Below are 22,139 nucleotides of genomic sequence, written 5' to 3'. Positions count from 1 at the left end.
CACTGCCTCAATTCTTTAGAGATAAACTATCCGCCGAGGTAATCCGTAGGGAATTAACTTGGAAACATAGTTAACATTAAATTGTAGTGTGGAATTTAATACTGACAGAGAGTAGAAAATAATATTAGCGGGCCAATTTAAATCGCAAAACTTACATGTCTGTATATTCTTCAGCAATGAATGGTACAGGGTAACATTTGCTCTGCTTGTGGTACCTATCCAAATGGTGGAAACTACATAAAGGGATTTGGTTCCACTTGCAAGTGAAGGGAGCTGTACCGCTATTCTTACTGAAGAGAGGTGGGGTTGTATGGAACGGCAAGGGGTGTAGAATGGGTGCTAGGTGGCCAATTAGTGAGAACAAAGACGCTACGATGCTTCGAGGAAATGGGACGGATAGAAAGGTCCTAATCCGTCGCATCCCTCTGCCTCTCGTGACAAAGAACTTCAAATTGCAGCCGAATTTCAAGTCGGTCGCCTTTTGCTTGCACGTGTAAAGAATGAGAAGTCACTTAGCAGCCGTGTGATGCGCCGTAACCATGACGTTTTATTTGAGGTAACGCTGTTACGGGAATGAAGTGTTCCTTTCTTAATCCTTTGAGATTTCTGTGAGATAACCCAACTCGGTTGCCTTCTCCATCTTTTGGTGATAACAATGCGGCTGTAGATGTAGCGGGTATTGAATTTTTTCTTGAAGTACACTTAATAGGTTATTGGCCTTGATGATTCAGAAAAGTAATTTCATTTGCTTATGATGAATAACACTGTTCAAACTAAATGAGACGAAAGGTTAATGTTAAATTAGTATCTATCAACAATATACTTTCAGTTAAAGTTTTGCGCATGTACTTCTTTTAACTATGGCATCTGGAATCAATTGTCAAACATCATGCTGAAGGGATGAAGATTGGGTGAAAATTTATTTAAACATAGTAAATATTTTTATTCAGTTTTTAAATAATTTTTTACATAAAAGTGAATATCAACGAGATAAAAACATTGTGGGGTGATGTGAATATAGGGAAGTATCTTATGTGGAAAATTCACGCAAAATAATTACACACATTCTTGGTGAAAATAGAGTGAAGTTTATGAAATATCCTCTTGTTCGTTCTTGGTAGTGAAGGAATTTCCAACGATCCTTCGAAACTGCATTAAATTTCTGTAGTTATAAAAAATTATGACAGTAGTTTCCTATTAACACCAGTATAACGTTCCTCACGCTTAGCTATCTCCTAGACCATTAATGACGAGTGGTTACATTGCAAATTGTCAAAATTGACGTTTTTTTTAGTATTGAGGCACGATGAATGTTCTGTAACTAATATGAATAAGCAATATTATTTGAAAAAAAATTGGTGTTCGCTACCGCTACTTGATTAATAGTGGGATTTGCCGAGTAATTTAATAGATCTGGTTGTGGTACTTCTAAAAATCCAGAAATAATTATTGTTAGCAGTAATTTTTTAAATCAAAGTATGCCATTTCTACATTTTTCTCCCTTTGTGTTTATTCACTCTTTGTGCGTTTCCAACCAAATGATTAAGTTATTTTAAAGAGAAATACGTATAACTTACCATTTATAGCCGTGGCTTTCTTTTCCGCATACATAAAACTTGACCAAGATAGGCATAACCGGCACTATTTTCTCTAGTCCCTTTAATGTGAAATCATGAAGCATTTAAGCTGATAAAAAAATGATATCATAATATAAATTTTGTATTTTTTGATCAGAATGCAAACTTTTTATACGTGTGATTCGAGAAGAAAAGAAAATGTGGATAAAGACCTCTTTTTGCTGCTCAAGAGTAAGACAGTAGAAAATGCAGTAATTATTTGACCGGTTCGCCCAACGTAAAGAAGACTTCGTTTTTTTATGCTTATTAATTTTTCCAAGAAATTTCTTTATTCTAGTACCATCGACTACTAAATAGTCATAAATCTGTATGTGGGAATAAAGTATCGACTAATATTACTAATTATTATTAACAAAATACACAAACTATGAAAATATATTGAAGGCACACTTAGAATATAAGGGTAATTAAATGCAAAATTTTACTTTCAAATGAAGAAAACATTATGAGAGTACTTGAAGTAGTAGCTGAAAAATAAATGAAAATATTTATGTATTTTCAACATTAAATTCTTCGCAGTTTTTCCCTGCGGTGAATAGTGACCATTAAGGCGTAAAAGTATCTCATCTGTCATCTAATGCATATCACTGCTCTTCTTTTCGTCCTTTTCAAAGTTCTGAGCATGTAAAATGAATCTAAAACAACATTAGTTATGTGAAGCAATAATTTTGTAGATCAGTGGTACTAAGCTCATGACCGGGGCACTCTGTGCAATTTATTAAGTTCCGAATCTGCATAAACATATAATGTAGTGTAATCATAGAAAATATACCATTTGTGAGTTTGCTAAGAAAGAGAAGTATCCTCTTTTAAGTCACTTTTTTTTGGATTCGTACTATCAGTAGGTACTTGAACGCTCTGGAACACCTTTAAATTTGTCACAGTCTTCAACAAATCCTCATTTTTATCATAAATAATTGTTTGTAAGAGCTAGGGTTATTTTTAAAAATAATTAAAGTTTTATATATTAACTTATTTAATTAGAAATGCCATCGCTTCTGAGTGGAAAGTTCTCTCGGATTTCCAAGAGTAATAGTGGCAGCTGTAAGTGGTAAATTTCATTAGCTGTCACCGCCTTAATCATTAAACCTTTAGCGTCGACAGCAGCCGAATTCCTTACTCGTGTGGAAACCATAGAGTTCCTACTGAACATCGTATGCTTGGGAAGTGGCCATCGCTGGTGGCTGAGAAGCGTCACTCGATTGTGTGCCACGTGTTCCCAATTAGCGTCTGTCTGGCGGAATGCGATCTAGTGAGGAGGTGGAGAAGAACGGATTCCGGAATCCGCTCTGCTGCCTGGCCGGAACGCCCACCCTCCGCAGTCCCTTCTTCCGTTTGCGCCTCTTCCTCCACGCCGAGATGGGACCCCGCTTGCTCTTGGCCACCGCGCGCGCTCCCCTCTCGCCCCCCTCCCGCCCCCCGCCGCCCTCCACCCTATCCGCCCCCGCGGTGAGCGACCGCCGCGACGGCGACCGCCTCCAATCGGCCTGCGGCGGCGGAGCCTCTGGTCCGAGGCTGCGCGAGCGTTGAAATCTCCGCGGATCCTCCTGTTGAAGTCTCCGGGAGGCCACCGCGATTTGGTCCTCTGCATTCGCCTTCGAGGGCACCTCGAGGCGGTTCTGTCCTCTGGAAGCAGCCACAATCATCCCCTCGGGACCTTCAGTCATTCTGGGGGTCCTCGACCTTCGACCTCCGCTGCTTCGGATGCTGGAGGATTTCCGGAAATCTACTTCTTCCTCGTCCTCCTCATGTCTTGCTTCCCCGTGTTTCTCCTCAATCCGTCCGCCTCCGCACTCGTCTATTCCCTCCTCCGCGGAGACGGCGTTGCTGGAGTATCCTCCGCCCCCCGGCTCCCAGTCGTACACAGCCCCATCTTCGGCCTGAAGCGTGATCACCACTCCCCCAGGGGCAGAGGCGCCGCCCCCGGTCCCTTCGAGCACGTCTTCTTCCGACTCCCACCTGTCCGTGCCACTCTCGGCCCAGCTCCCCCTCCGCCCTAGGCAGTACTCGCCTCGCCTCCGCCCCTCTCCCGCCCACGTCCTCCGCCTCCACGCTTCGCCCCTCGCCCCCCAGACGTGGGGCGCCACGTGGTGAGCCCCCACTGCTGGCGGCGGCGCGGACCGCTCTCGAGCCCGGCCCTTGGGTTGTCCCCACGAGGGCCTAAGCCTGTCCAGCATCCTTCGGGCCGCCCGCAGACCCGTCTCCTGCATCAGGTGGAAGTTCATGGCGAGCAGGGCCATTCCCGTGAGTAGGTAGAGGGCGCAGAAAGTCAGCTTGCCGTCCACCATCATCATGTCCTTGGTGGTGACGTAATCGGAGAACACCCCACCGAATGCAGGGGTTAGGTCCTCCTCGGGGTGGCTTGTGGTTGGGGCAGTGGTGGATACAAGGTCCACGTACTCCTCGTACATGTCAACTGGAATGAAAGGTATTCGGTTATGGGCAACAATTTGTATTTGCCGTTAAATTAGACATGGTCGTATTATTCATCATTGAGCATTGGCAAGCATACTATTTCTGGATATAATTACTCAGAGAGAGGATACTTTATGAATTCAAAAGTGAAAAAGAAATGAAATGAATAGATGAGGGAAGTTTGATTAAAAGCAGTTTCCTAGTGTTAGAGAACCGAATGAATGATACATTAAATCATATTAATCCAGTATTATTGTTGATTTAGAGCGATATCTGGCGATATTTTACTGAACTATTCCATTTCTATGCTCGAAATTTATCGCGGCGTTGATCATATGATTTCCGCGTTCTCTTCGGGCTCTCTCCGCGTCCATTGGCATTTGTTGACAACAGTTTCGCAGAAATTGCAGTCAACGTATTCAGGTCGAAGATGATGGAATACTGAAATCTGCCGCCTCACGTAAGCCTTTTCATCCGGACGGTGCTCTCTCGTTGGTCGTTGGTCGGAACTGTTGTCAAAAATAGCCAGCGGACTCGGCGAGAGACCGAAGAAAATGCAAAAATCAACATTTCATTTATATTCTTTGAAATGCTCTGTTTCTGTAAAAAATATTTTACATTTTCAACTTTTTAGCTTGAATTCTCTTTGACTTACTTACCGCTGATACGTTTGTTTACGTTACGAGAAAAGGGTCTAAATCAACAACAAAGTTAGACCACGTACCTTGCTCCGCCTTTTTCAATGTAATATTTTTTATGGCATTTGGAATGGCAAATACATCTCTGAACTGATAGTGGTACCATTGAATGGGCCTTAGTTTGCCTGTAATTAATTGGTTTTCGGGCGGTATTTTTAACAAGCACTAGAGGTGAGCGTCTCAGGCTCTCATTCGGGGGGCCAGGGTTCGAAGCTTCGACACGGCAGTAAATTTTGTAGTCTTCATTTTGATCAAGCGGCGACAAGTATTTCGATAATGAAGGATCTAAGGTTTTCCCGGCGAATTCACCCTGAAGACGATGGCAGACTTAGCCTTCGAAACGTCGGTGCAGAAAAACCCGTGGACCCGGCTAGAATCCCGAGAACTCTTCCTCCAGTATTTCGATAGTTTTAATTGCAGCAAACATGGGCGTGAGAAATTTTTTTATCATCATAATACCGCTTGAAAATCACTTAAATACAGGCAAACTAAGGCCCATTCAATGGAACCACTATCAGTTTAGAGATGTGTTCGCAATTCCGAATGCCATAAAAAATACAGCATTGAAATAGGCGGAGTAAGATACGTGGTCTCCCCTTGTAAATAATAAATAGAAAAGTGGGAAATAACTCGAGGAGTCAAATGCCACTCACTGTAATCTCCAGTGTCCAGAAGTCTCCTCGCCGCACTGGAAGGCCCCATGGTCGTGGCATCAGTCGTAGTTGCCGTGGTGAGGGCCTCAGTCGTGGCACCAGCCGTGATGCTTTCTGGTGCTTTGGTGGCCGTCATCGGCGTGGTGGCGCCCTCCGTGGTCTCGGCGCCGCGGAAGGCGTCCCCGGGCACGAGGTCTCCGAACCCCACCGTGACGAGCGAGACGACGCAGAAGTAAGCGGCGTCCAGCAGCGGCCATCCCTCCCACGCGGAGAAGAGCGTGGCTCCGCCCGCCACGAAGCCGGCGATCACCGAGAGGCACGCCCACACCGGGATCTGCTTGTCGCCCTTGGAGGAGGAGCGGCCGCTGCCGCCGCGCCGTCTCGCCACGCTCCGCCCGCTCGCCGCCTCCGACGCCTCCCCCTCGTACGCCGCGCCGCCGCCGCCCGCCAGGAAGTCGGAGTCGCTGTCCACGGAGTCCGCGTGGCTCCGAGCACGGCGGCTCCTCGACGCAGACCTTCGTGGAGGCCGGCGTTTCCTCCCCGCGCCCCTGCACCCCGAGGGAAGAAAATGTAACATTTCAAATCAAAGAAGGGGAATTGAGATGCTTTGGAGGCTAAAGTGTAGCTCTCGCCAGAGATCCTGTCGCAGTCCTGCGCGGGAGGAGGGTAGGTTTTGGTCGAAGGGGTGAATGGGTGGGATGGAGGGGAAGAAAGCGAGGCAGAGAGAAAGGGAATTTATTTATTTATTTAAGTAAATTTCACATATATCCGTGACGCCAATTTACAGTGAAATTTTTAACAATGAAATTAATTAGACACAATACAATAACAACATAAAAACAAACAAGGAATTAACCAGTAGGGAAGTATAGCATTCAATTAGCAGACATATAGGTCAGAGCTTGTGCGGCGAATTTTTTGCGTGACAGGTAAAAAGGATCTATGGAAGGAGGGAGCGAATTTAGAAGGGAGGAGAGGCGATATAAAGGTGAGCGCTTGGTCAGGGAGATTCTGGGAATAGGAAGGTGGAGTAGGGAGAGGGAGCGGGTGGAACGAGTGGGTATTCTAGAATTCACTAGAGAGAAGAGTTCAGGGCAGTCAAAAGTCGAGTTCAAGAGATTGTGTAGAAATTAAAGTCCGTTTTAAGTCTGAGATTCTGCAGTTTATACAAGGAAAGAGAAGACAATACAGCATCAGGGGACATATTGCGTAAGTGAGGGACTCTATGCCTAACTAATGGCAGGGGAACCGAAGCACTGAAGAAAAAAAGTTAGAATTCCGTAATGGCTGTTGTGGGTGAAATTCAAATATAATTTTACCATTTATATAGTAAAAAAATATAAAGCAACACAGCTCGGAGTAAGAAGATACATATAAAGGACTTATTTTGTTACACTCTACTACAGCGATAAACAGCGTGGCTTGTATTCATGGGGAGCTTGGCAGAAGGTTGATAGAACTTTTAGTTCCTGATCCCACGTTTCAAAATATAGATTCCTCCCAGGAGATGTTCTTGGATGTCCCTAGCAAAATCTCTCACGTTGTGTGGTGGGTTCCAGAGAATAGCATTATCCCCCTCCCCTGAATGTGTGAAAATTTACGCGCCCGTTATGCTTTCTTGGATGACCACGTCCCTCCCCAATCCATACCATCCTCGGGAGGAAGAGCTGCGTGGGTTCATTACTTTGGAATACTTCGTGTGAAACCATAACGGAGTCATATCTTAAGTGAGCTATAATTTATTTGTAAATGTAAAGCAGAATGATTGTTACGTGGGGGGAGTTTAGATTTTTTAAATCGATTTCGAGTGAGGTTTCAAAGTTTTGAGGTGTCGATGCTTATTCTTCGAAAAAAATTACCGGGTTTCTTAAAAGCGGACGCGGCAGTTTACAGCACTACGTGTATTATTCTCACCTTAACATAAAAAAACTTCCATTTATTTATTCCTCTTCAACTTTGGTACGAAAATTTTCTGAACGAGAAGCCGTGGCGAATTGCATTACATGGGTGTGGGTAAATATACTGTTCTTAACGATCATCATACTTTCTATTCATGTTTGAGGAACTAAGTTTATTCATTATTCACGCCCTCTCGCCTTCCAAAGAACGTCTAAGTAACCGAATTGATTTTATTTTTTTATGGTCAGAACTGTTGACAACTTGATATATTGAACAAAATTCACTAACTATTGATTAACTTTGTGGTATTTCATTATGAGTTTTCCTGGATATCACACAATTACTTATACCACTTCTGAAACAAATCATAATATGCGCCTGAAGATGATGATAATTCATTTAAACCCGGGTCGCGCTCTGTAAAAAAAGAAGTGGTATAAGTAATTGTGTGATATCCAGGAAAACTTGATGTATTGATCCGGCATTTGAAAATTGAAGTGTATGGAGAGAAAGGCATAATTTTTTTCCGCAAGAATAGCTGATGTGATTTGGGGAATACATTGATATTACCTACTAACCGAATTCATTTTTTGCGTGGAGAGCCAGGAAGATAGCTTGCTATTTACGAAGTGTACTTGCACACTAAGCAATAGGATATACTCCAAAATCTCTGCATAAAGTTGATGACATAATTTTCGAATCAACTTACATTGAGGTGTCAGAAGGTTTCTAGAATTCTTTATCGGATGAAATGACGAACCAGAAATCATATCAGAAGGAGTTCTGACTTCTGCATGCATAGACCCATCCTTTCTGTTTAAAGAGCAATGAATTGATTCAGTTCACTACGCAAATTGGCTTTGCATTTCTGTGTGCAAATGGCGAATGTCCTGCGGTTATCGTTCTCCCATTCGCATTAGCAAACGGACGGAAAAATACAATCGGAGAGAGAATTGGTGATTCATGGAACCTAGAGGAGAGGCACGGTTGAAGATGCGCAAGTTATGGGATTCCAACGCACTCCACGTTTGGCGGTCATCGCCATTGAATCAATCAATCAATTACGGATTGGCGCATCCATTGAGTGCTCAAATAGGCCGATGTGTGTTGACTCAAGGTGCGTGGTGATTATTCCATGATGGAATGCGGCTAGGTCGGGGAGAGAGCGGCCGGCGTTTGATGCTTTTCGAGGGCCATTCGCATCTGTCTGCCGCAGCCACGCCACGCCGTGCTTCAGACCAATCCGCACAATATACACGTATTAGGAATGACTAATATTACCGAAATTATGGTGGAATTGAATCATGTAATTAATTACTTTCTAAATTGCTTCCATTACATCACGGGCTGTAATTACTCTTAAGTTACCTAGACATCGGTTGGGTGCTGCATATATTATCTGATTGTTATATGTTATCGAAATTTTACAATAGAGGGTTTTTCAGTCGGCCTCTAGATGTCGTGTCACACGCAACACGAATTAAAATGGATTTACAAAAAGTCGACGGTAGGAGCGATCAGAATTTCTCGGAGAAATAAGCTAAAATGCAGGCTAAATCTAAATTTGTATTCATGACGTTGTGAAATATCGAAGTCCTAAATTGTGCGAAAATTCCGCTGGGAAAAAAGTCATTCGCCTCGACCAGAATTGAAACCGCATCCGCCGATTTCAGATCGAGTGCTTTAGTCAGTTACGCCTCCAAGGCATTATTCTCCTCTGTGAAAATTTGTAGACTATACCAGACTCGATAGTATGGACTGCTGGACATATTATATTCAGCATTACTTTATTAGCTCCACACCATCTTATGCGGTATTGTGCACACATTTCTACAGAGGGGTGTGACGCTTCGGTAGCTTAACTGACCAAAGCACTCGACAGGTTATCGCGGCGTTCGGGTTTGAATTAAGGTCAAGGTGAACGATTTTTTTCTCTGTGGATTTTAGTATTACTCCGTAAAGTTTTCACCGTAGCTAGTCCCGGGATACTCATAAAAAATTCTTAATTTTGTTGGAGTATACGTTATTGACAAAATAATTCTTTTTTGTATATGTTTGATGTGGTTGCAGCCCCTGGGTGGAGTTCGGAAAGGCGTTGCCAAGGTTGCGTTTATGTTTGATGTAACTGTTTCTTGTTCTTGGTGTAAGTGTACGTTTTAACGTCTTGTGAATAAAAGGTTTTTTTTCTGCGTGTGCTAACAAATTTTGTTATGCCATTTATCTTTATTTAAAATATTTTGATAGCAGATATTGAGTGTAAACGAATCGCTATCACCTCGGTGCCGTTCTGCGAAACCTTTCGAAAACATATTAAAAGGCGCCCAAAGTAGCAACAAATATCAATTATTCATCGAGACGAAGTTGTGCCTTTTCTGTGTCAGAGACCTTTGATGCGATGAAGTATTCAAGTCATCTTGGAATTTGGAAAATTGCACCAATGCCAAAAATGAAGATTAATCACATGGAGCAAGTGAAAGTTGGCAATAATTCTTTTAGTCATATAGGGTGCATAGAGCTGCACAATGGCTTCTTATTTTAACAGGGAGTGCATGATTGACGTTCAAATATCGCACTTTCTCAGTTTTGCTTGTACTTCTCATCGTGAATAATTAAGAATCATATATTTGATACAAAAAGGGAGATAGATGTTTGTCACGCGTAGTTTTCAGAATAATCCGTATATCGTATTATATCGAAATTGGTTTTATTCGGCTGATAGGAAATATCTATGTGCGTATTCGCCTTAAAAAGGGTCTTAAAGAGAAAAGTTTGAATCATATTCACAAAATGTGAATTGTTTGTGAAGTGGTTCGTTCAATCCTTTTTTTGAGCGGATATACTACGGCTTGAAGTGAGTTATATGTGATTTACTGATAGTACAAAAAATTCGTGATTTATCGTTCAAATCACCTGAAAGTTACGTGTGAACTAGCGTTGTGTGATCATAAGTATATCTATGTTTGACGAAAGAATAATTCCGTATTTATATGGGGATATCGGATTGGTGTGGTGACTGAAGTAATGCCACTCAGTTCGGGTTCCAATCCCGGCGGTAGCAGAGATTTTTTAAAAGAGAGTCCCTGGTACCTGCTTAAGTGCTTTCTGGAGAGCACTTCAAGTACAGCTCTCCGTCCGTTGGATGGGACGCTAAGCCGTGGACCCCCGGCACCTTCCGTTAAGAACAGGATAATGCCGACGCCATGCTTCTCTCCAATTTTTTTCCCCTTCCCCTCTCTCACGGAGCGAATAATCTCAGCCATTAGTCATCTCCCCAAAACACCACCAACCACCACGGCTTAAAGAATCGGAAATGATATTTTTGTTAAGTATTTGTCAAATATTAGAGGAAAATTTCATTCTAAAAACCACGAAACTTGATTTATTTGGCCGATGTCATATATATATTTTCGATGAAAGCCTTTGATTTATATAATTTTTTGAATTTAGCAGGAATAGAAGGATCAACAACTGTGCTATTTCCACGTATTAATTTATTGACACCGACCATGGTTTCGTTACAGAGTAACATTATCAATGTGAACTTTGATAGTGCTACTCTGTAAGGTGAACCTTGATAATTTTAATAAAAAGAAGAACACAATGTGGAAAATAAATTAATATGTGGAAATATCACAGTTGTTGATCCTTCTATTCCTGCGATTATGGATTTACACCAAGCTACGCCTGCTACGATTAATTATATTAATTTTTTCAATTTCGTTTTCTAGGTATTCCACCATGTAAGAAGACTGCAGCCACCATCAGCCCCGTGTCCGCTTCTGTCGTATTTTCTCCGCTAATGATGGTGAGTAATGATGGAATTTCGCGATGAAATAGCGTTATTAAACTCGCGGGGCATATTGTGTGCAACCTTTTTTCAGCTACCATTATTTCATCCATTAGCGTTATTAAAATATAATAACATTCTGAGCTCATATTATTTGCCATCGGGTTTAGTTTGAAAATTAAAGAGGATTCATTCCAGAAACACTGATGGATGTTTCTGAAATACACGTGGGAGCATACACCTCCCTTTGTCCTTACACTGAGAGTTCTATCTCTTAGAAATATTTACTGCTATAAGGTACTTAACATATTTCATGAAAGAATTGGAAATTGATTCCAAATTATTAGTAATTACCGCTGAAAGTCATGTGTTTCCTTGAGTACTTAATTGGAGTTAAAATGTATTATTCTCAGTAAAATATAATTGCTTGATCTAGGTGTTAACCTTGAATCGACCTCAGTTCCACGCACATTCTATTTTTCTCTCCCTGTATGTGGTATCATTCATCATGAAAGCCCAGAAAATTTTCTCCCGATATCCCATGCTCCTCATGATGCAAGATGTGCAAGATGATATTGCTTCTATCGACCTGATTATGAGGTGCTCACGTCAAACAGGTCGCTGGATTCCACTCTCTTGGCGGAAAATCAAACCGATTCGAAAAAAAAAGTTGTCGTTCCCGTTAACCCTCGTGTGGATGGGAGATCCGTCCTTCTAGGTACACGTATGACCTTCTACTATTTATTACTGCCGTAAAACAGCGTCTTTTCCCCCTTGGCAGTGATAAGGAGGAGGGAATATTCAGTTACATTTTTTTAAGGGTGGGAATGGCGCTAGTTAAAAAAAATCGATGCGAAGGGAATTGTCTCCCTCGTAATTGGATCCAGCAACCCCCTCAACACCATCCTTGATCGATTTGTAGGTGGAGCTAAGGCATCGGTTTCCGAGGATAGAGCTTCTTGTCTCTTCCTGTTGCCTCTCCAACCGAAAGCCTTCGTTTTAATGGAATTACGCGCGTCCTATCTGATGGGAAGGCATCGCCGTGGCACTTGTTTTTTTTGTTGACATCTTGACTTGTTTTTTTTTTAAATCCCTTATTCCCTTCGAGGAAATCGGACGGAGTAAAAACGGCGATGATAATGCGTTCCTTGGGTGCGCCTCGGAGACATCTTCTCCTCCCCTTCTACACCCAGTGACGTCGTTTCACCGTGATAGTTGGTAGGGGGTGGAGTAGGAAGGGGAGGGGGGAGAGGCACGCCCCCCCTCCTCCTACGGGCGGAATTATTCATAAGAGCACCCGGGCGTTTTATGGCGTGTGGCGGATACATTTTTTTGATAAAGTTTTCATTCGCACGGCGTTCATAGCTTCGCTACCCCCCCTCCTTCCCTCCCTCCATCCCCTGCCCCCTTCCTCACCTGCCTTTCTTCCGCCTCACCATCATCTGCTCGCCTTTCCACTAGTCTCGTTCCCTGCGTGGAATTATTTTTTTCCAAAATCTTTTATATTTTTTAAAATTTAGAATAGAATAGAAAATGAAATTTATTATTCCGGGAGAAGTTTGTTCCTTGGGAACATATATGGTTATAAATAAAATAGAGTCAGACATATTACAAGAATGAGTAGATTTACATTATACATCGATTTCACAGAATGCGACTAAATATATGACAGAGTAGAACAAAGTAACACTTATGTATATATAATTAGCAGCAAGACAAACTTACGAACTCATAAATGCATCTGATTTTATTGAATGCGACTAAATAGATGACAGGGTAAAAAAATACATATGTATATATAATTATCAGCACGATAAACGTATGAACTCATAAATACATAAGATTGTATTGACTTTAGCAATTAAATTTAGGGGTCGGCCGTGAAAATTTTCCCTCCCTTTTCGCTTCACCTAGATGCTAATCCCTGCCGCGGGTGAACAGAATGCTTACGTGCCCTGCAATTCCTGGCACAAATGCGAAAAAATGAAAAAAATATAAATAAGATAAACTTCTTCCCTTCTATTCGTGAGGGAGAACTGCAGTATGCCGACGATAAGTGGAATCTAGAGAGAGATAAAGAGAGTGAGAGAGAGAGGAAGAGGGAACGAGGAAGATTCGCGCTTTGCATAGCAGCGACATCAAGTGCTCGCTAGATCTTGTTTTACATTTTTTTTTCATTTGAAAGTTTTTACGCGGAAAATATCTGGGGTGCACATATTTTGGATGGGGTTTCGCGCCCCCCTGGGACTTTTGACGGCGTTGTAAAATAAAATTGCAGATCCTCTCTCGTCTAACCTCGCCCGTTTACAGAGTTCAAGGGTGCTGGATAAAAAACGGGAGGGCTTTGTGATTCTAGGGAAGGAAACATGATGCTAAAACGTATGGTTTCATCTGTTGAAATTGGTTGATTATGATTTTTCTGACATTAACAGTTGGCTGCTCTTTGCGTGGAATATAAAATAATCACACCAATGGATATTCTCAAAGAGTAAAAGAAGAAATTATGATGTTGGTGGTTGTTTTTGGGAATTGCTGCCCAGGTAAAATTTTCACACTCAACGTTTCACTCCTCCTAACTCTCTTGATAACGCTCCCAGTAGGAGGAGCGAAACGTCGAGTGTGAAAACGTTACCTACGCATAAATTCCCGAAAACAACCATCAACATTGATAAAAGAAGCTGTGAAAATCTTCATACGAAAAAAAAGAAATTATGATGTTTTTTTACGAATTGATGAGAGAACAGAAACATATGTAATAAATACATGTACTCTATATAATCCATAAAAATTTCCTCTGAGTAAATGTCAAGCTATCCGGAACATATAGTTCATATACACCCCTGTCATATCATCCGTTACTTGAGTAAGCTCGACTGTATTGTTCGCTTGAGATGTTTGAGTGAACCTAAACACTGCCGAGAACTGGTCCGAACTGAAAATCCTCGTGGGATTAAAGTGCTCATGTAAAGTAAACATTGCTGATTCACAGGTTTCCGCGGAGTTTACGCATACCTACTCTCCCCAAATTACGAGTTTTCACTGGAATATCAACTGCAGCCGATACCCGAGGAAAATACCTGAAAGCAGGACGGGGAGCTTCTGCTAACTAATTTCTTTTTTATTTTCTCCAGAGGAAAAACACGTCAACAAAAGAATAGTCCTTAATCTAGTTGTATTTTTAATATGTTTAATGCTTGGCGTACGAACTACGTTACATGGATATTAAGAAAAATTAGGCTGGGAGCCGTTGGAGACGGAGGCTGCGCGATAGGCTTAGATTGATCGAACAATTGAAAATAGGTATCTTTCAGAGCGATTTGGAGAGCATCAAATAAAAACCGCACTATATTTCCACGTCCGACAGAAACGATAAATGAAGGGAATTAAATATTTTGCCGAACGGGTAAGTATGGGAATTCGTTTTTCCTCCGTTGGAATGAAGGAGTTTAATTAAATGCTAGTCGGAAATCCGTTAGAGCATTACCTTTTTATTTGTTAACGTCTGATGTCTTAAATCCCCCTGCCACACTCCGCCTGAGGCTGCTTGCAGTGTAAAAACTCTGCCAAGGACACCGCTAACTTCCCCTTCCCATCCACTTGCTATACGATGTCACATATTTGAAGGATGTCTTTAAATGTACTTCAGAACTTTGATAATTGGTAGACTTTGAGCTCTAGACATCGTTTATCTCCCAAAACTCTTTTATATGCAGATATGCATGAGTGGAGCAATGAAACGATGTTAGTAGGAGTTCATTCAAAATTTATATAGTTACAATTGCCTGGTATTGTAATGTACCTGATTACATTTTAACCAAGCGTTTAGGGATAGGCAGTTAAACCATGAAGAAGTGGATAGCTATTTAAAAAAAATCCATTGCAGAGGAGTAAATGGAGAATAATTTATTGCAGGTCAACCACCATAAACTAAACACAGGCCGAGGATAGATTCCGGAATTTTGATATCTCCTGCTCTGAGTGGTCGGGCAAATATGGTTACAATATATAAATGCTGTAGCCAGTCAACATTGATAAAGTCGTAGTTCTTTGTCTGGTGGGGTTGGTTAAGTAAGACATTATTTTGTCGAGGAATTGATTTTTATGCTAATCAACACGATGGTAGCTATGTCGCCAAAGTAAGGGGGTATAAGGAATCGATCTCGCTGCCGTTGGGGTTCTCACCTGCATAGGAAGTTGAAGTAGGCGTATCGGAATGCAGAAGCGAGGATGTCTCCGACGCTGGCCATGTAGAGCAGCATGAGCGGGATGCCGGCCAGCGCGTACGCCATCGTCGCCACCTTGCCCCAGAACGTCCTCGGGGTCAGGTGACCATAGCCTGATGGGAAAATGAAAGAAATATGATATGAGTGCATCATAACACACATTGTCTCAGAAAATTAGGGAATATGATCCGCCAATTATTTGAGGGAATAATAAAAAAGTATTCTAACACAGGAGATGCGTTCAGAAAATAACGGGAATTTTAGTTTTGTGAAAAAATATTTATTTTTCCGTATACATTAATGCCGCTTTCACAATAGTCTCCATTCATATTCATTAGATTAGACGTTTATAACCATACATATTTAACTTTTCCACGTTTTAATCGGTTATTGGTGTGCTGGGTTGTCCGAGACCTTAACCCATATTTTACCAGCGTGTGTTTAAACACACGCCGAGTACGCGGAAATTAAAAAAAATAATTTCTAGCTACTCTTCAGGGGCAACCATTTTCTAATTACTTTGACTCATTCTTTGAAACTTCTGAAGGCTCATTATATCTTGTATTACAGACAACTATCCCCAGGTTGGCCACCATCGAAAAAAAATAATAATCCTGCATGTGTAAATTGAAAGGCAAACTGTTTAACCTTCATCTTCTTGAGAACACTAGATGCGAACATAAAACTTTTCCTGTTTTTATACATTCGAATGTTGAGGAAACATGATGTTAGTAAAGTATTTTCCGTGAAGATAATTGAAACACTTCAATGAAAGCGCAAACTTTGTGTGTGTTTAAACACACGGTGGGATAAACCGCTACTCTTCCCTAAACCATTTATGGTATTGCCTTACATTGTTGAGCTGTCTATAAACGTCTCAGATTAGTTATTCTTACTCACAATGTATTTCAAAATCATTGTTACTCGATGCCTGAGATAATTATGAGGTTGAAGAGCTAAAATATAATCCATGTTTTTAGTTTGAGATTCTCGCTAAAATGTAACTCTTGCTCCTCATGGCTAGACACTATATACATAGGACATAGGATGTATATAAAGGACCGACTTAAGGGTACCTGCCATTGCGTTTTGCAAGCTTGGCAGCTGTAGACCAAGTGTTCGTAAGTTCTGTGCTTCGTAGTTGCCCAACAAATTTCCTAAGTTTAAATTATTTTAGCTCATCCATTTGTTAGTTGTGCATCACAGTGAATCCTGAGTACACCTTCGCAATGTCGACAAACAACAGAAAACGGTAAGAATTGCAAATATTTATTCACTTCCTCATTAAAATAGTTTTTAGGTGTTATTACGCCATCTGAAGCTGTGTTTAGAACTGTGAATCAAAATGTCCGATCTCTTTTAGGTCAGAACTCAACACAGAAGACATCTTATTTGAACTCTACAACTTGGATGACAATGATGAACAAGGGCAAGGAATTGATGGAGCAAACACTGTAGATGTGGTTATTCTTCCAGCAAGAGATGGTGACTGCTCTGATGAAGATGTGGCACCTGAAGAATGTGAGACTCCTGAGTGCATAAAGGATTTAGGCAAAGGTGTCCTAGCCCAATTAGGTGAGGTACGTCTTGACACTAACAACGGTAAAATTGATTTACCACTTTTTTCTGATGACTGTTCCTCAATAAGCTGAAACAATAATGAGGTTGGATCTGATTTTGATATGCCTAATAAAAATAATGGGCAAAATTGTCATAGCAAGAGAAGGAAAGTAGCTAAGAGTTCAATCAATGTTTCCTCGGCCACCAACACTCATAAAGAATTTAGCCATTTAGAGGCAGGTAGTTACCGTAAGAAAGATAGATCATGGAAAAAATTAAATCTGAAAACAAATAACATGCCACCTTCAGAGCCTGTTCGAATGCAGCCAAAACCAGAGTTATTAGATAAAAGTCCTTTGGAAATGTTCAAGAGGGTTTGGGACGAAAATATTGTGAATATGACATGCATAGAAACAAACAAGTATGCTGTTCAGAAAGGTTTATCAAATGCCGAATTTTCTGTGGACGATTTGTACAAATACCTTGGCGTGTTATTACTTTCTGGCTACTGTTGTGTTCCATTCAGACGTATGTATTTGATACTTTCCATTCTCTAGTTGCTGGATCAATGAGCCGTAATAAATTTGATTTGAATCACAAATGCCTTCATTTTAATGATAACACCCAGATAGATAGCACTGATACGATTTGAAAAGTTAGGCCTGTAGTAGATCACATGAATAAAAAATTTACATAGATTATAGAATGCTTCGGTAGTGAGTTTTCTCTGGATGAGGGTATGGAGCCATACTTTGGGCGTCATTCAATGAAGCAATTTATTAGCGGCAAGCCCATCCGTTTTGGTTACAAAATATGGTGTGCTACGACTTCAAAAGGATACCTTCTTAAATTTAGTGTTTACACAGGAAAAACAGACAGACCCAAAGGCATCTCTCTCGGTGCCCAAGTGACAGAATCCATGTGTGTAGATTTCCTTCCTCCTGGTTCAAAGCTATTTGTAGACAACTTCTTTACCTCACTTTCATTGCTAGAAAAACTGAAAGAAAGTAATATAAACTGCATTGGAACAATAAGAAAAGACCGCATTGAAGGAGCCCCTGTAGTAGATGTGAGCAAGGAGGAATGTGGTGCATTCTCCGCAATCACTGATAAGAACAGTCCCATTTCACTCATTCGCTGGCATGATAATGCACAAGTTACTATTGCCACAAACATGGATTCAAAAACTGTATTTGGCCTTAGCTCCTGCACCCGTTGGAATTCAAAGTATAAAAAACATATGAAATTATGCCAGCCGCAAATTGTGAAAATGTTTAACCATGGCATGGGAGGTATAGATTTATTTGATCAACAGCGTGCAGTGTATCGTGTGAAAATAAGGTCAAACAAGTGGTACTGGCCTTTATTTAGATTTTGTCTGAACAGCAGCATTGTTAATTTGTGGCATATTTTCCGAATAAACAATCGGAAAAGCAATCAAATTGATTTTTTGAGGGATGTTGTTATCAGGCTACTGTCAAGTGATACTCAGCCTAAATTAGTAGCACCAAGAACAATGAGACAAGCTATAACAGATGGAAGGTATGATGGTTATAATCACTGGATAAGTAAAATTAAGACCCATCGGCGGTGTGGTCACTGCGGTAAAAGCTCAAAGTTCATTTGTGAAAAGTGTAATGTGGGCGTGCACCCTGATTGTTGCTTCAAGGAGTACCATGTAAAATATCAGTCGAATTAGTGATATTCTACAAAAAAGTTTTCGAAATATAAATGGAAAATTTTGTAATCTATGCTATTGTAAAATATAGAAATGCATTCTAATGTGCCATGTGTAAGTTTTTATTGAGCATGAAAATGTATGGCTTCAAATTATGATGCTTAAAAAGAAATAGGCTCATATAACAAGTGTGAAACAAAATGTCTTATTAGTTGTTTGTGAAATAAAAGTGTGTAGAGATTTCACGTATTTTTTATTTTGCATTCTACCCTCACATTGATCGCCGGCAAGTCTGATCTGGGCTTTATCCCATCGTGTGTTTAAAGACACGGGCTCTCCCAGCAAAAGTACGACGTTCTGATTTTTTAAACTATTTTTCCCATTGCAAGTAGTACTAATAGAGCAGCATACCAAAAAATCAGATACCAAATAGGTAAAAATGTGTTCCGGGATAATATGGGTCGTGGCCTTCTTGTAAAACGCATACATAACTCGTAAATTCTGGTTTTAGTCATAGGTGACTCACCATTGGTCTCCTTTTATTTAAATTTAATTACTCCTTGTTATCTTTTATTTTCTGATCATTCTTAGCTTTGCAATCATTCTTTAAAAAAATTAAAAGCGCCGAGCTCATAAAAGCACGTCTAAATTTGGCGGCTGCCACAGAAAAAAGTGAACAATGAATACGGCTGAAACATACATCACACTTCGGAGGCATGTATACCAGCATAATAAAAAATTGACGATAGAAATCCCCGAACCTGCGAAATTTAAAAATTCCCGTTATTTTCTGAGAACGCCTCGTATTTTGTCACTGAAAATACTCTTTGTACTTGACGCCGAAGGGCGTAAATTTACAACCGTATAAGTAAATCGATTGCTATGGAGTGATCCTCCAGCTTCATCCCGTGGCGACGGCTAATTTGCTTCTTCACCTATTTCGTAATTACACAGGCCAACAATGAAAAATGTTTTTACTGAAAATACCTTATTCTTATTTTTTTTAAAGTTGCTGAATCCAAATATGATGGTTTGAAAGTTGGATCACCCACCATTTATTCACATTTTACAGTTAAATTTATGAAATCAAGCAATATTTTTAGGATCTAACTGCTTTTTTATAGTTATAATAAAATTGAAAGCGTAGGTGTAATGAACGAAAATAATGGGGATTACTGTTGGTACCTCACCGAGAAGTTCAGCAAGCGATTCATCGCAGAAAAAGATACGCAAGAATCTACAAGAAAAAAAAGGGAAAGAAAATGTAAACCAATTCCAGTTGACAAGTGAACCCTGTATTATCACGCTGTAGTAAATGCAAACAATTTTATCACGATGTAGTGAACAGTAAATAGACACAATTTTATGATGTAACACAGTGATTCGCTGATTTCCATAGATACCATATAGGGGTATTAGACTAAATATTAAAATACGTATTGCTTGGAAACTATGGGTGACACAAAAAAACTAAGGCCAGGTTTGTATTTGGCACAAAAAAATCTATAAAGGTCAGCTATTAAAATAAAAGTTTTCAAGCAAAATGTTTTTGTTCGCCTGTGTTATGTACAATTTGCGAAAATAGATGTGTGAGAGATAAAATTCGGTCATGTTGAATGAAAACTTTGGCACTATGTCAATTTTTGGGTGGCCCCAACGTTTCCCGACCTATGCTGGTCGCTTTCTCAAGGGAATCTGATGTGGCAGGGGTTTATATTCATATATGTTATTAGTATCTTTGTCAGGGGATGAGGGGACGAGAGTGGGAGGTAGGAAGATTAGGTTGTTGATCGTTTTTATTGATTACGGGTTGAATTAGATATTACTATGCCTCTAAGTTAGAGAAGAACAATGTCAACAGGGACTCCGACCTTAAAATTAGCCGTACTTAGCAACCCGTAATCAGAAATAACAATCAACAGCCCACTCCTCCAACCTCCCACCCCCCTCCTCCCACCACCTGACACAAATACCTGTATGTATGAATTTAAATGCCCAACTCTTCAGAATCCCTTGAGGAAGCGACAAGGATCGGTCGGGAAACGTTGGGGCCACCCAAGAATTGACGCGGCGACATAGCCCAAAGGTTTTTATCTAACATGACGAGTACTCGCGAATGTTTTAACGAAGAATAAAATTCGGTGTCAATGGCCGTTTTCCAATTCGCAATTATTCACCCTTCGTGCACTTTTCGATCGTCAACTTACGGATGTGACGGCAGCAAGGGTGGATCCAATCGGCGAGGGCGCAAGGGAACCAAGGGTAAGTGAACAAGGGAACACGGATGCTCCCTCGTAGGAAGTAGACGTGAAAATGGCGGCAATGGAAAACTCAGAAATTTTGAACTGGAGTTTTAAGTAATTTTGTGTTTATTATGTAAGCTCTTTACCCCGCGAGTCACATTTCGTTACTGTCAATAGTTCGCATTATTTCCGTTCGCACTCTAGGGAGCAGGGTGCAAGGGAGAAAGGGAACAAGGGAATGAGTGCATACTACGTGGATTGGAAAACGGCCTATGCTGTGCCAGGTTACCTATGTGGTGCCCCCTGAAGTCAAGTGCGACCCACCGGTGGGCCACTCCGATCAGGATGAAACTCGTTCCACGCAACGGCAGAGCGTCACGTGAGAGTGGGTCGCCGGACACTGTGTGGCGCCACGCGAAGTGGTCGACCATTCGCAACTCAGCCCACCACTTACGATCGAATAGGAAACCTATACTAGTGCTAATAGGGTGATTTCCTTTTATTTTTTTATTGCCTTAATCGAAAGATTATTACTCCTGGAGTACGTATTTCACGCTTTTAGATTTTTAAATGACGATATCTATTTTTCGCGATTAAATGAAAAGTGAAAATTTTCAAGCGCGCGAAAACGCGACGGCTAAGTATGAATGCCGGGAAAACTCCGTGTGACGTCGTTCTGGTTCCCACTGCCGCAAGTGAGGTGACCTTGGGACGAGGCTTTGAGCGCTGATACGACGCAGGATGCTAGCAGGTAGCAGAGTACCTTGCTAGCTGGTAGCGCTTGGCTTAAATAAGTATTATGAATACCTTATCTAACGAAGGAAACTTTCCGACCATAGCCAGTTTTAATTGGTGATTATTACGAGATGATTCCCTGAGCTCTGTGCCTCATACATGCATTGGTAATCTTAGACGATGTAAAACTCCTATCTACTCGTATAGAAACTAGGTCCCTGTGACGTCACGTGGAGTGGCATCGCATGGGCGCCAATCTGGCCTTTTTCAAATGAGGATAAAATTGACCCTTGCCATTCGTCTAATCCGGTATTTCTAAAACCAAATAATTTGTATATTAGGAAGATACTAATGGTGGGGTTTTAGGACACGAGCCATATACACATAAGAAATGAAGTGCTCTAACGGAGTTGGGACTAGCGTTTATTAAAGCCCTTTATGGTTCGGGAAAAAAAACGAATTCCCATATCTATCCGTTCGGCAAAACATCTCTCTTAATTTATCGCTTCTATTGGACCTGTAAATATAGTGTGGCTCTAATATTATGTTCTCTGTGTCACTCTTAAAGACATCCATTCTCAATTGTTCAAGTAATCTAAGCCTAGCGCGCA

General features: G+C 41.0%; 1 protein-coding gene across 1 annotated transcript in view; it reads right to left on the bottom strand.

The window, feature by feature from the left end:
• Positions 1-1,614: 1,614 nt before the first annotated feature.
• LOC124156551 overlaps positions 1,615-22,139 on the bottom strand; it is a 500,021-nt gene continuing 479,496 nt past the window's right edge. Inside the window, exons 2-4 of the mRNA XM_046531159.1 lie at positions 15,272-15,425; positions 5,404-5,951; positions 1,615-4,053 (exon numbers count right to left, since the gene is read on the bottom strand). Of these exons, the coding sequence (XP_046387115.1) occupies positions 2,861-4,053; positions 5,404-5,951; positions 15,272-15,425 (1,895 nt within the window). The 3' untranslated portion in view covers positions 1,615-2,860. The remainder of the gene's footprint in view (positions 4,054-5,403; positions 5,952-15,271; positions 15,426-22,139) is intronic.

Source organism: Ischnura elegans, chromosome 3, assembly GCF_921293095.1.
Source record: "Ischnura elegans chromosome 3, ioIscEleg1.1, whole genome shotgun sequence".
Classification (NCBI taxonomy): Eukaryota; Metazoa; Arthropoda; class Insecta; order Odonata; family Coenagrionidae; genus Ischnura; species Ischnura elegans.
This window is presented reverse-complemented; position numbering and strand designations above follow the sequence as displayed.